General features: G+C 38.0%; 1 protein-coding gene across 3 annotated transcripts in view; it reads right to left on the reverse strand.

Annotated features, from left to right (window-relative positions):
* The window catches only part of Dync2h1 (dynein cytoplasmic 2 heavy chain 1), a 229,073-nt gene that overhangs the window by 90,962 nt on the left and 122,514 nt on the right, over positions 1-15,597 (reverse strand). For 2 of the 3 annotated variants that reach the window (XM_029543408.1, XM_021206253.2), the window contains exons 60-66: positions 12,608-12,694; positions 11,413-11,539; positions 10,369-10,510; positions 9,732-9,841; positions 5,652-5,672; positions 4,619-4,717; positions 1,970-2,093 (exon numbers count right to left, since the gene is read on the reverse strand). In XM_029543408.1, the coding sequence (XP_029399268.1) occupies positions 1,970-2,093; positions 4,619-4,717; positions 5,652-5,672; positions 9,732-9,841; positions 10,369-10,510; positions 11,413-11,539; positions 12,608-12,694 (710 nt within the window). The remainder of the gene's footprint in view (positions 1-1,969; positions 2,094-4,618; positions 4,718-5,651; positions 5,673-9,731; positions 9,842-10,368; positions 10,511-11,412; positions 11,540-12,607; positions 12,695-15,597) is intronic. The other variant, XM_021206255.2, reaches the window with a different exon arrangement.

Raw genomic sequence — 15,597 nt, forward strand, 5'->3', positions numbered from 1 at the left:
GGAACAACAATATGAACTAAGCAGTACCCCCAGAGCTGTGTCTCTAGTTGCATATGTAGCAGAGGATGGCCTAGTCGGCCATCAGTGGGAAGAGAGGCCCTTGGTATTGCGAAGATCATATGCCCTAGTACAGGGGTATGCCAGGGCCAGGAAGTGGGAGTGGGTGGGTTGGGCAGCAGGGCGGGGGAAGGGTATAGGGGACTTTGGGGATAGCATTTGAAATGTAAATAAAGAAAATATCTAATAAAAAAATGCCTTAAAAAAAGAATTGTGCCACACAACCAATATGACATAATTGATGTTCAAAGAAAATTGAACCAAAAAGGAACAAAATTTATACAAATTTCAAGTCTACATGAAGCATTTAGGAAAATTATTCAAGTCCCATTCATACAGAATTATTTGACGTGGCAAAACTTAAAAGTGCTTCAGAATAAGTTGGCACATAACCTTTCTTAAGTTAGTAACAGATGCACACAGATCAAAGAGATGATTCAATCCAAATCTAGAAGGATGAGCCAAAGAGTTTCCCAGTTATTGTAGGAACATGGATAATTCCTACCCTTCTTTCCCACTGGGAAGTCCTCTGGATAGCCTATGTGCAACCAAACAATGGGAGCCCCTGGCTGACGTACAGCTTAGCATGGTCCAGAGATGTCACTCCTGAGTCACCTGTTTGTCTCACAGATTGTCTAGGAATGGAGCGAACTCATGAGTATTTCCTAATAGCCACAGGAGTCTTGTGAGCCTTGCCCTCCTCCCAGCTTCTTTAAGGGGAGCAAACAGCCCAAACTCTATGATCATCAACTACAGTGATTTAAGACAGTGCAGCCAACATGAGGCCAGAGGAAACAATTATTCATGTAAACATTGTGGTTATGTGGGTGGTATTTGCCTGTGTATGTATCTGCAATATAAATGTATATACTTTGCACACAGACATTCTTCAAGTTTCAATGTACTACATTCTAACCTCACAAATCTGGACCTGGGGTTAGGGGTAGGCTGGGCAGGCAAGCTGCCTCAGTCAGTAAAATGCTTGCCATGTTAGAGTGTCCAACAGCCACATAAAAAGCCAGGCATGGCAGCATGTGCCTACCATCCTAACACTAGAGAGGCAGAGACACAAAAGCAGATCCCTAAAGCTGCCTGGCCAGCCTTTTTAGCAGCATTCATGAACTCCAAGTTCAGTGAGAGATCGTCTCAAAAAAGAAAACAGAGAGATTAATAAAGATATCTGACCTTCACTTCTGGTCTCCACATGTACCTTCATATACATACAAAAACATATAGCATGCGCACACACAAGCATGCGCGCGCACGCGCGCGCGTGCACACACACACACACACACCCCAGAAACAACAACAACAACAAAACCCAAAAACCTTAAAAAAAAAAAAAAAAAAAAAAAAAAAAAAAAAAAAAAAAAAAAAAAAAAAAAAAAAAAAAAAAAAAAAAAAGAAGAAGAAGAAGAAAAGAAAAGAAACTGGCTTAGTGCTTGTTCACTGACATCTTCATAAAGGTCTAACTGCAAAAGTAATCTCTAAGCTGCATCTGCAACTGTGGGCTTCAGAAATATTCTCAGGGTTCCCAGGTTCACTGGTAAGAATAGCTCCTGGTACTCAAACTGTTTGCACATGTGACCAGTGTGCCAAAAAGCACCTGCTTCTTTTTAACTCTGGTCAGAAAGTGCATGCTTACATAGTTACTGTGTGAAAACTACTGAGTCTCTCCAGAGATTCTCTGAGGACAACAATTACATAAGCTGGCACAACATCAAGGACAACAGATGATCACAGTGTGTGCTCTGATACTTTTCTTCCATCCCCCAAGCCCTTTACCATGTGCCTACGGCAATTCAGCATGCCTTACGTGGCTCCATCAGGAAAGACTCTTACACACTTGTGTCTGGTTTCTTCTGTTTACAAGTTTTAAAAGCTGGTAAATTCAAGACACTCAAACATTTACCTTGAGCAACCAGATCTCGTCTCAACAGTGGATAAAGAACGGGCTCTACCCCATCCATCTCTTGTATGATGAGGGTTTTCCCAAAACGTACTGCCAACTCAAGAGCTGTGATAAAGTTACTGTCCTGTGGTGGTAAAAGAAAAGCACATACTAGTTCCTTACCTCAATGTTTATGAAGGTCCTTATCAACTATGAATAAAGATACTAACAAATTATCTGAAGTCTTAAAAGTCTATTATCTATAGTACTAAATTATTCATGGTATTTTCCAGTTATCAAATATTTAGTAATAAATTTTTTAGTTGATTATTTTAAAGTTTTCAAATTTTAAGTAGACACATAAGAAAAATGCTTTAAAAAATATTGTGACAAAAAATTCAAATAACACAAACTCTTCTTTTCCTATGAAACTCCTAAGTGTCCAGTCCAGTGTGAATTATAAAAATAATAATGAAAGCATTTCTTTTTTTTTTTTAAAGTTAAGGGTAGCTTTATTTAATTATTTTAAACAAGACAAATAAAATGCTGATTCAGTATTAAGATTTTCCAGAAAATTTTTATTTTTATAATGGGAGAATATGAATAAAAACTTTTTACTCTTTCCTATAAAACAAAGCAAATATAATCAAAATTATAAAAGTAACAGTTTAGTACAGAAATGTTGATACTTTACAGTGTAATAGGTCCAATTTACCACATTTCTCAGTGTTTATTTTAGAATCCTGAGTTCTTTCTTGACAAGCTACCTTTCCTGTCACTTGAATGAACATTAAAACTCCAGGGTATTTCCCCATCTTAAATGATCAAAGAGCAAATTAACACAATTCAGGGCTAAGGACCACCCATTGTTCCAAAAACCAAACCTATCTAGAAAGGGTCATCATGTAGCTCAATAGAGATACCCTCCTCTGTGGGAATCCATTAGACCAGAGACATTCCTCTTTTATCTCACTTCCTTGGGAAGACAGACAGTAAAGCCCTTTTTCCTTGAAGTAGCAACAGTGCTTTGAGCTTAGTTATATGAGGGTGAAGCATTGTTCAATAGTAATTTCTGTTAATTTTTATACTTTTCAATGTGCTCACAAGCCATGATCAGCCTCTGAATCTTGGCAACCCTCATCAGCTTTGTGGAAAGCATTTCTCTACAACATTCTTATCCTATACACCTGGAAACAATCTTGTACCAACTGAACAGCAAATTTTCATGTGCACTAAGTTACAAATGTTTCCTGCCAAGTTTCTACTTACAAACTACTACAAAGATAAAAATCCCAACCTCTATCTGCAATAGGAAATGAAAGAGAAGTAGCTCTAAGATCAGTGCAGAGTTCTGTATGTCTGCCATAGAAGGGACAGTGTGACACCCTCCTGTGTCTCTGGAGAAGGGCTAGCAGTGTGTAGACCTCCAGGAGTATTGTCAGTTGTTAGGTGTAAGGCTTGTTTGTATAAAGAGTGTATATATTTGCTTCATGTTTGTCCTTCAGGGAGGTTCTTCCTGTCAAGATTCTTGGGGAATGTTCTCCCTGCCAAGGTTAAGGACTCCATCAGTCCAGGAGGTGAGGGTGTGCCTATGTTTCTCAGCAAAATGGTAAACCTTCAGGAAAGCCCTTAAGGCTGTGGGAAAGAACTCTGAAAACACAAGTTCAAACATAAGTTATATATATAATTTTTCAACTATGCAAAATATAAGGATGCAATATGAATTGTATGAGGGGCTTCACAGACCAAAAAGAACAAAGGCAGCTGCTCTAAGGAGCCAGTGTTCCAGAAAGATAGAAAGGCAGGCAGATTTCTGACTTCAAGGTCAGCCTAGGAAAGAGCAAGTTTAGGTGCAAATGTGTTGGGAATGGTAATCTCAGAGTGAGATTCCCATCTTGCTAGCTTATTGTCTGTGCTTACAAAGGCAGGCAGATTTCTGAAATCATTTGCTATGTTAAAAAAAAACAAAACAAAACAAACAAACAAACAAAAAAGGTATTTGTTGTCTTTTTCTAAGATTCCAGGGGCTAAGGTCATAAAATGCTGATTTATGGTATAATCTAAAAGGAATCTGGGGTAATGATTGAATTGATATGTAAATAAAAGACTGGGCTTTGGTCTGCAAGAACTGAGCCATCTAGATCTATCTGAAGTGTCATCTCAAGCTGAACACGGGGCTGACATCTTGTATCCACAATTGACTTAGAGTCATTATTATTAGATATTTTCTTTATTCACATTTCAAATGTTATCCCCTTTCTTAATTTTCCCTCTGAAAACCCCCTATCCCATCTTTTACTACTTCCAAGCACCCTTCCTCTCCAAGCCAAGGCTGGTTCTTGGCAGATTGGGTGACTTTTTTATTGTCCAAACTAAGCTTAAGCCAGCAATTTCATATGGCACAGTGTAGGCATCTGTTTCCTTCACCTCCTATATGAAGAAAACTCACTGTTAAAACTCCCAGGACTCCAACGAGTCACTAGCACCAAAAATGTGTTTGCCCTGTGCTAGAAATGACAGCTCTGAATCCAGGAGAATTACTCTTCTTGGATCCCTACAACCAACTCTGCAGGTAGCTCATTCTGCATATATCTTCTCATTATAGATTTCAACCTGTATTCACTGTAGATTTTATCTAAAGTCAGGAACTAAATTATAGGAAGTGCATACCTGTTGGTTAATAACTTCCAAATGTGAGTCCTTCAGATGTGTCTTTAACCACTCTGTTGCCTGAGAAGATGGATCTATCAGAAATGGGCATACTCGACTCTAGTGGGAAAAAAAATTTTTTAAGATAATGGTAGTTTTTAATTTAAATACAAAAAACTTCTAAAATTATAAAACAATTACAAAATAAGATTTTCTGAGTTGTTAAAAAACTCATAAAACACAAGATGGAAGAGAAGGTGCAGCTTGTATATGCATCAAAAGCAACATAGATAAATTACTAGGAACAAGTAGTAAATAATTAAATTCAACTGCAATGGAACATACTCTGCAAATTTCCTTAAAGGAAAACTGAATAAGCTGTCCATCAGGATCTAAAAAGCTAGGAGCTCACTTACATAGTATATCTCACACTGGTAAATTCTAAACCAGGGAAGCTGCCTTCTAATAGCACTAACTGAGCAAATAAAAAGGGTCAACACATAAACAAAATATGTATTACCCATAAAATACTTCTTAATCATCATTATCTAGTAACTCTTTTGAAGAGTGAACAAATGTTTCTTACTTACCACCACCACCACCACCACCACCACCACAACAACAACACAATTTCTAGACATAGGGAGCACAAGGAAGAGTGGAGTGATGCTGAGACTGGACTATGTCTGTCCAGCAATGACCCAGCAATAGCTTCAGCAACATACAGGGGAAGGCATCACAACACAGTGCAGCATGTGAAGAAACTACACAGATGCTGGACCTCAGAACAACTCTTCTGTGGTTCTTAGGCTCTCTACAGACAAGGAACTCTGCACTTTCTCATCAGGTATCTGTATCTAGAAGTCTCTCTCACTGTGCCATTGTGCAAATGAATAACTCCTGGCAAAATGAGGTGGCTAGTAAATAGTGTCTTCTGCATTACTGTGGGTTTAGATCTGGTTTTATGGTAACATTCAGTAATAAAAATCTCACAGTTCCATTAACTCTCTCATATCTTCAAATCCATTACTTTTAAAATTGAAAAAGTTCTTACCCATGACTTCAAACCAATAATCTGATGCAGTCAGGAAAAAAAAAAAGTGATAATATTTTTAAGTCTCTCATTTAAGCAAAGTATGTAGTGTAACAAATCAAAGGTTGATTTTCACTATACTTATACTTCTTCATAGAACTTTAGACAAAATTTCTAAGGTACATTTTATCTTTGTGTTCTATGATAAAATGCAGCTAAATTTTACACTTAACACATTGCAGCTGATTACAAATGATAAGCTACCATTCACAGATTCATTCACCTACCATGCTAGGTAACAACCCCAGGACTACAGACAAGGATCCCAGAAATGAGGAGGGTGTATTCCCTTACCCTCTTCATATCCAATTAAGAAGAAAACTGCATAAGCAGGAAGCACATAAGATACACAGGACACATACAGAGTTAGGGGTAGGAAAAGCCAAATCAGGCTTATCAGCCAAGATAGGATTATCTAGGTAAAGGGGATAATCCAACAATGAAAAAGAAGATACAAAAGTTGACTATTTGGAAAACTTCAGTAGTCTGGCAGAACTGGCTTAGGAAAGTGTGGGCATATATCATACATTTAACATGACAGAAGTAAGAATTAGTAAGGACTGCCTGATCATAAAGAACTTCATATGCCATGTCTAAAAGTAATGGAAGTTTCAAACTGCAGGCAGTAGAAAGTCATTGGCATACACTAATGGAAGCTACATAATGAGTAGATTAACATTTCAGGATTATCACTCAAGAAAAGAAAACATGCAGCACAAAGGGGAAGGTGCTGCCTGGCACATGAAATCTTGTAGTTACAAAATGAAGTCACTAGAAGTGAATCTAATAAGTAAGCATGGTGCTTCTCGGGCTACCTGAGAGATACATTTAGTAAGACTAGAGAATAACTAACTGAAAATTGAGGAGACAGTAATAAGAATTCAAAGATTTGTACCCAGAATTACTAGGCTAAAATTATGGTACCTCCCTGTACTGGCTGGTTTTGTGTCAACTTGACACAAGCTGGAGTTATCACAGAGAAAGGAGCTTCAGTTGAGGAAATACATCCATGAGATCCAGCTATAAGGCATTTTCTCAATTAGTGATCAAGTTGGAAGGGCCCCTTGTGGGTGGGGCCATCCCTGGACTGGGAGTCCTGGGTTCTATAAGAAAGCAAGCTGGTCAAGCCAGGCGAAGCAAGCCAGTAAGTAACATCCCTCCATGGCCTCTGCATCGACTCCTGCTTCCTGACCTGCTTGAGTTCCAGTTCTGCATCCTTTGGTGATCAACAGCAATGTGGAAATGTAAGCTGAATAGATTCTTTCCTCCCCAACTGCTTCTTGGTCATGATGTTGGTGCAGGAATAGAAACCCTGACTAAGACACTCCCTCAAGAATAATAAGAAAAACAGTGTGAGGATGGAGAGGAGAAGAAAAAGTTTATAATGGAGAGCTGCCTGGCATGCCCTGCATGATACACTCAAGGTCTCTGACAGGGTCACACACAAATAGTGGTCACCAACCACTGCACTGAATTTTTAAACAGGTGGATCATCTGGGTCCTTTTAGAAGATCAATGGATGGGAAAGTGGGCAGAGGAAGAAGGGATATGTATTGATTGGAAAACAAACTCTGAAATTGGTCAATGGGAAGTCAGAAAGAGCCAAGGGTAATGAGAGGTAGAGACAAGCTATCTATGATCAAACCCATCTACTCCTTAAGATGGAGGGGCCACCATCTTGACTTAGGCCTACATATAATACTAGTACTTGTGAAAGAGTAAAAAGATCACAAGTTCAAGGTCAACTTCAGCCACTTAGCAAGTCTGATATGCAAATAGTCTTTTCACAATTTCACAAACCACACCTAATACATTCATAGAAGATGTTACTAAGCATGTACTTCCCAACCACACATTTGAATATAGCATATTTCAGGCCTATCCTACCTTAGACTGAGATACAATATTTGCTATAATGACAAATTCATTCTCATCTATTTTTCAAGAGATTTTTTTTTTTTTTTTTTTTTGTGGAATTTTTTTTTTTTTTTTTTTTGAGAAAGGAATGCATTAGAACTGTGCATGAGTATTCAAAAAAAAATTGACGCCGGGCGTGGTGGTTCACACCTTTAATCCCAGCACTTGGGAGGCAGAGGCAGGTGAATTTCTGAGTTCGAGGCCAGCCTGGTCTACAGAGTGAGTTCCAGAATAGCCAGGGCTACACAGAGAAACCCTGTCTCGAAAAACCAAAAAAAAAAAAAAAAAAAAAAAAAAAAAAAAAAAAAAAAAAAAAAAAAAAAAAAAAATTGACATATTAAAATTCAATTTAAAGGCAACTTTCCATATTGACTATCAAACCCAATTCTGAAAACAGTTGTCTTTTCAGTTATTAGCACCCTCTTCCCGCCCCCAAACATGTTTTCTAAAGGCTTATCTTCAATAACATGCACTTTTAGGAAATAATCCTTACACCATCATGGCTTTTATGGGGTGGTTTATGGTTTGTTTTGCTTTAGGTTTTTGAGATATGAACCCACTATGTATATGTAGCCTTGAACTCCTCAAAGTCTTCCTGCCTTAGTCTCTCAGGCTAGGATAAAATGAGTGTGCCACTGTGGCAGGCTTAACTTTGGAAAATCAGTACTTTCTTTGATTACTACAATGGAAGAAGGAATGAGTGAGAAACCTTGAAGGAAAGAATGACAAGCATGACAAAGACAGGGCATAGGGTGACAGAAAATAGTGTAGGGCAATATGCTAGAACGTTATCTAAAAGAGCAACTGGAACTCCAGATGCTTATTCCAGTTGTTTAAAGAATAAACAGAAAACAGTAAAATCAACATAAATGAAAAAAAAATATTCAATTTGTAGTCAGCAATTTCTTTTAGGCAGCACACCAGTATACTGAACTAAAGTATAGAGAGTTAATAGGGCTAATAAAACAAAATTAAAGAAATAGACAGAACCCAAACCAAGATCATATCATTTAATGTGTATATATTGTATATATACATAAAATATGCATATTATATATATGTACACATTAAATATTATATAACATTTATATAATACACACACACACACACACACACACACACACACCACTTGGAGGTAAGTAGGAAACTAGAGAAAAGAAAAATATGTTCAGGAAGAAAGGTTTCAGAAAGGAAAGAAAATAATAGTGTTATAAAGTATATATAAGCTATTGAGACAAAAAAATACATTCTTATCACTCACTTATCAGGAAAGTTAGTATGTAATTTATATGGGTCCACAAGAACAGTTCAGCTGGTGAAGGCACTGGTGCCCAAGCTTGACCACACGAGAGAAGGGAAGAAAACTCAGGTATCACATCTTCTGACCTCCATTATATATGTGCACACACATGCGTATAAGCATGTACAAAATGTGAAAGGTACAAGCTAATGATAAGACCAAAATTCATTAAAAGCTTACACGGTGTTCATCAAGTCACAAAAGAAAACAAAAAGGCATAAATGTGAGAAGGTGCACAGTGGTCCGGTCCTGGGACTGGCGGGGAGACAGAGAGGCTGAGCAAAGAGAGGAAACAAAATGCACTCAGTGTGTACATGAAATGAGCACTCAACAACGTTAAGTTTAAGTTTTAAACTATGGCGTTTGAAACCATGGCTTTGAATGTGGTTTTACATTTGCTGCCAAGAAAGTATTTTTAACTGTAAGAAAACACAGACTACATGAAACAGGTTCCCAAAATATATATATGTTCATTTCTTACTTGTAAATTAAAACTTATTTTCTCATTTTAGAACTTTGTTTGGCAAGTTAAAGTGAAATACAAAATTTATGAAAGAAATAAACCATGAAATGAATCAGGGTTCTCTACAATATAACTATTACTACTACAAAGTTCAATTTTGAGTGTTCTATCATCTAAAAAGGCCATCTTAGCTTACACTTTTATATTAAAAAATAAAGTATATTGTACTGTAGATAACCAACTTTAATTAATAATATATTTGAGATTTTATTTAGACATAGAAGCATGCAAGAGGTATTGCATATTTACATGCGCTGCAGCCCTTTAAACATAACGCCACTGAGACCATCTCCTCCATTACCTGTAAGATCACAAGGGCATTCTCAATGGAAAGGTCATCGGATGGAAGGCCCTCACTTTTCCAGATCAACTGCTCACTTTCAGTACAGAGAAACCGCCTGAGATCAAATTCTGAAAAGTAAAAGGTATCAAGCAGTTACTATAGCCATCAGCACTTGATAGACAGACTGGCACAAAAGGCCCATGGTATGCCTTGGCCTGGCACCCATTCCTATGCATTACAACATAAACCTGGGGGGACAGAAAGCTTTCTAAAAAGTGAAAATGAGCAGAACTCTTAATTCATTAATTCTGAGAGAATGTTTCACAGCCACAATCATTTGTGAAAACCACAAAATTCACAAGAAAATGTAGAGCCTCACATTTCATTTTAGCATGTTAAATTAATGTAAAAATAATGTTTAGCTACATTCATGTAAAATTTAAAATAATTCGGAAGGAGGTCTATTTCTAACATGGGTGTAGAAGTAGAAAACTTATAATAATGAAACAATTTATAATAATGAAACAGACTTGGCAAATCTGAAGTACTTATACTACCCTTGGTGACATACATACACAAAATTCCATTTAAAAGCAGTAAAGGAAGCAGAAGCAGAAGGGCCATTCTTGGCATAATGAAATATTTCAATACACACTCTCAAGACCAGCTGCCTTGGTCCACTCTTCCAGACAGTTCTTCCTGAGGCCTTCTGGAGCAGCAGAGAGGTAGGTGATGAAAGCAGCCGCTAGCTGAGCTCTTTTGGGGAGGGTAGCTAATTCTTCAGCTATCTCGGCAACCTGGAAGCAGACAGTGAGTGTGGGCATACTCCCTCAGAAGAAAATACAGCATCATAGGTGAAAAAGAACCCAGCACTGGCTTAAGTAGCTAACACCTTAATAACTCAATCATCAAAGTTTCAAAATAAAGAGAGATACATGACCAAGGCAACTCTTATAAAGGCAAACACTGAATTGGGCTTGGATTAGTTTCAGAGGTTTAGTCCAATATCATCACGGCAGGGAATATGTCATTGTGCAGTCAGACATGAGATTAGAGAAGCTGAGAATTCTACATCTTGACCTAAAGGCAGCCACAAGGAGGTTCTCTTTCCACACTGTGTATAGCCTGAGCACTAGGAGACTTCAAAGCCTACCTACTCACTGACACACTTTCTCCAACAAGATCACACTTCCTAGTAGTGCCACTTCTCATGGGCCAAGCATAGTCAAACCACAACAACCAGAAGAAGTCAAAGATTTTTAAAGTTTGTGAGACAAGATATTTCCATAAATATGTTTTATTATATGCATGTTCCCTGCAAAATTTAATTTAAAAAATATAAAAGAAACAAAAGTGGTACCAATGTTGAAATGATGAAACATGTATCAAAAAGAAACAAATGGTGAACAGTACTGAATGTTAATGTGTTAAAGGTAAATTCCATCAGATGCTTGCCCTCCCTGACCTTCTCATCAACAACACAGGTGAGTCAAAAGGGAACAAGTTTGATTTTCCTAAAGTGTAAACACTTGGCTTAAAGATTGCTTTACTTAATTAGTGACCACTTACTTTTAGATGGTCTGTCAAAGACCAGCCACAAGCTAACGGCTACTTTGCCTGGTGTCTTTTCATTGTTTAAACAAATACATTAATTACATGTCAGGTTTCCTGTGGTTTGAGGCTCTTCTGCTAAACAAACCTGGGCATTCCACCTCCTGTGCTCTCTGTCTAGCTGACTGATGAGGACCTCTGCAGCTCTGATGGTCTCCTGTGCCTTGCTGACTTCAGCTTCCAATTTGGCAGCTTCTGAAGTCCTGCTCTGAAATCTAAGAAAACAATTAACATATGATTAGAAACAAAACAATTATATTTAATTCACTTATCCTTGAGATATGCTGATACATACATATGAGTATGGGATACTATCATTAAGATAGACAGGTATACAAACATATACACTTAAGGCCTTTCGTTTTTGCTCTAGTAGAGCTCAGTTGTAGAATCTAATCCAAACATCATTACAGTATTCATTCCATATGCTCAAAGACCAAACAGAGCCTCTACATCTCTGTTCTATACACATAACCCCAAGAATTGGCTAATCATTTTTTATAAGTTTTTCTTTCTATTCTAGTTGCACAAGCCTATCTGCTAGCATGTGAACTTTTTACATGATGATAACATACCTTATCTTTGACATTTTCTTGAGCATCTTTTACCCACTCTGTTCCTCTCACCTTATTTCCTGGCCTAATCCTCTCAAATATCTACCTGCAAAACAGAGCTATCTGGTCTACTGTATATGATCTCTCAGCTAGTGTGTACCTGCCAGATTTTAGCAGTCTTTTGTGTATGTCTCTAGATGCATAAGTCCATGATGTATGCATGTGTGCACTGTATGTTGTGCGGCTATGTTCATCTGTGCAGGGACATGTAGAGGTCAGAGATTAATGCTAGAGTGTCTTCCACAATCACTTCCCCACAGTCCTATAATAAAAAGGAAATGTAACACACAATTTCTAAAATAATGTTTTATATATTTTTCTACAATAAGTAGTTTTTCTTAGCATGCACAGGATGCTGATTTTGATCCCTAGTATCCACAAGAATAGAAAAAAATGTAGAAAGGTATTACTATTATTTATCTTGGCTTTGTTTTTTGTTTTCTTGTTTTGTTTTTCAGTAGTCCCGGCTGCCCTGTAACTAGCCGAGTAGCCAAGGATAATCTTATACCCTGATCCTCTTCCTTCAAGTCCTAAGTACTGGGACCACAGCCATGAACTGTCACATAGCTAAGTAAGAACAGAATCTCAACTGCTCTCTCCCAGGCTCAACCTGAGAAAAAGCCATGGTTATAGCCAGGATGTCAAACCTTCAGTCCAGAGCAAACTTACTTTTCTTTGAGTTCTGACACTTTCTGACCAACAGAGTTCAGAAGATCTTCTAGCTTCCTTTTTCTGTCTTCAGTTTTCTTCAAATTCCTAAAGTATACTTCAGCGTTAGATGGCATTATATGCTAGACATCAACATTAAAGCAGCATTTTAAGGAGTCATATGTGACAGAACTACCGTAGTTCAGTGTTTTAAGACTTCTTCATTGCTATATGAAGCAATACCAAAATAAAAGTGAATCCTTTGATACAATGCATATTGTTTCTCAGCATTTGTAATTTAAGACTAGTAACTGTAGATTTCTAAATGAAAATGGTAAACATGTTCATCTATCTTCTTCCAAAACCATATAAAATGATACCATGGAAATAAATGCACACACCCTGCATATATGATAAAAAGATTTTAAAAAGTGTAGAAAAGGAAATTTGGAAAATAAGTACTGACAGGCGAGAATAAAAAAACCAGAGGTGACTGTGAGAAGCAGAATAAAATACACACAACTGCAAACACTCAGAGAACGTGAGCAGCATCTGCCTCTGAAAGTGACAGAAAAGCTAGAGACGCCGCGCTTGTGTCTAAAAGTTAGTGGGAGGCACTCAGGAGTTAGATATCAAACTCTACCCCTCTCCTGAAAGAATTTTTAAACCAACCTAAAATTCAGCACATCTGGCTGACAATCCACACAACTCTAGACATCCTCACTGACAGCATATATATAAAACATGATGCTTTTTTTTTATGCTTAGTTATTTTTTACTCGGTATTTTATTTATTTATATTTGAAATATTATCATCCCCTTTCCCAATTCTCCACCCCCAGAAACCCCCTATGGAATCTCCCCTACTCCTGTTTCTAAGAAGATGTGCTCTACCCACCCATTCCTCCCTCCTCCCCACCCTCGAATTCCCCTACACTGGGGTATCAAGCCTTCATGGGACTAAGGGCCTCTTCTCCCATTGATGCCCAACAAGGTCATCCTCTGCTACATATATGGCTGGAGCCATGGGTTCATCCAGGTGTACTCCTTGATTGGTGGTTTAGACCCTGGGAGCTCTGGTTGGTTGATATTGTTGTTCTTCCTATAGGGTTTCTCTAACTCCTCCATTGGGGACCCCATGTTCAATGGTTGGCTGCAAGCATCCACCTCTGTACATGTCAGGCTCTGGCAGAACCTCTGAGGAGACAGCTATATCAGGCTCCTGTCAGCAAGCACTTCTTGGGATTTATAATAGTGTCTGTATTTGTTGACTATATATGGGATGGATTCTCAGGTGGGGCAGTCTCTGAATGGCCTTTCCTTCAGTCTCTGCTCCTCACTTTTTTTCCATATTTCCTCCTGTGAGTATTTTGTTACCCCTTCTAAGAAAGACCGAAGCACCCACACTATGGTCTTCCTTCTTGGGCTTCATGTGGTCTGTGAATTGTATCTTGGGTACTCTAAGCTTTGGGGATAATATCCACTTATCAGTGAGTGCATACCATATGTGTTCTTTTGTGATTGGGTTACTTCACTCAGGACACTATTTTCTAGTTCCATCCATTTGTCTGAGAATTTCATGAATTCGTTGATTTTAATAGCTGAGTAGTACTCCATTGTGTAAACGTACTACATTTTGTGTAAGGACATCTGGGTTCCTCTGTTGAAGGACATCTGGGTTCTTTCCAGCTTCTGGCTATTGTAAAAAAGGCTGCTGTGAACATAGTGGAACATGTGTCCTTATTACATGTGGGAGCATCTTCTGGGGATATTCCCAGGAGTGGTATTGCTGGATCTTCCAGTAGTACTACATCTAATTTTCTGAGGAACCGCCAGACTGACTTCTAGAGTACCAGCTTTCAATTCTACCAACAATAGAGGAGTGTTCCTCTTTTCTCCACATCCTCACCAGCATCTGCTGTCACCTGAGTTTTTTATTTTAGCCATTCTGACTGGTGGAATCTCAGGGTTGTTTTGATTAGCATTTCCCTGATGACTAAGGATGTTGAACACTTCTTTAGGTGCTTCTTGACCATTTAGTATTCCTCAGTTGAAAACTCACTGTTTAGCTCTATACCCCATTTTTAATAGGGTTATTTGGTTCTCTGGAGTCTAACTTCTGAGTTCTTTGTATATATTAGATATTAGCCCTCTATTGGATGCAGGACTGATAAAGATCTTTTTCCAATCTGTTGGTTGCTTTTTTGTCCTATTAATGGTATCCTTTGCCTTACAGAAGCTTTGAAATTTTATGAGGTCCCATTTGTCAATTCTTCATCTTAAGAGTATAAGCCACTGGTTTTCTGTTCAGGAACTTTCCCCCGTGCCCATGAATTTGAGGCTCTTCCCCACTTTCTCTAGTTTCAGTGTACAAAGAAACCAAGAGAACAAAAATTATTCTCAACAATAAAATAACTTCTGGGTGAATCACCATCCCTGACCTCAAGCTTTACTACAGGGCAATAGTGATAAAACAAACAAACAAACAAATAAACAGAAAAGCATTTCCTGGAGTCTTCACCAAAGGATTTCATTGTCTTTAAATTAAGTACAATTTAAAAAATAAAATAAAATTCACCAGAAAAAAATTCAAAAGCATATTGTCCTGCTTAGAAGATAAAATTGAAATCTCACCATATTTGTGAAATTTCATTTACAAATAAATTCAAATGATCAAAAACGAAGGAAGAGCTGCATGGAAGAAAATAGCAACTCCCTAGAACCAAACTACTTTGGGACTTGCTAACTGTAGTGAAACACGCCTCAGAGTTTCTTGAGTGATGACTGCCCAGATCTGCAGCCCAGTATGCACAGGAACAGTACAGTACAGCGACAGGCACAGAAGAAAACTACAGAAGGAATAATAAACACCTACACAACCAACTTGTGCTCTGAGTGTACCCCACCCAAGTCCCCAGAAATAGGGTCCTAAAAACTTCCAAAGAGAAAAATTGCAAAGTAACATACAAAGCACAGGGCAACAAACAGCACTACTTTTCCAAGAGGAAAGC

This window comes from Mus pahari, chromosome 10 (genome assembly GCF_900095145.1).
Source record: "Mus pahari chromosome 10, PAHARI_EIJ_v1.1, whole genome shotgun sequence".
Lineage (NCBI taxonomy): Eukaryota > Metazoa > Chordata > Mammalia > Rodentia > Muridae > Mus > Mus pahari.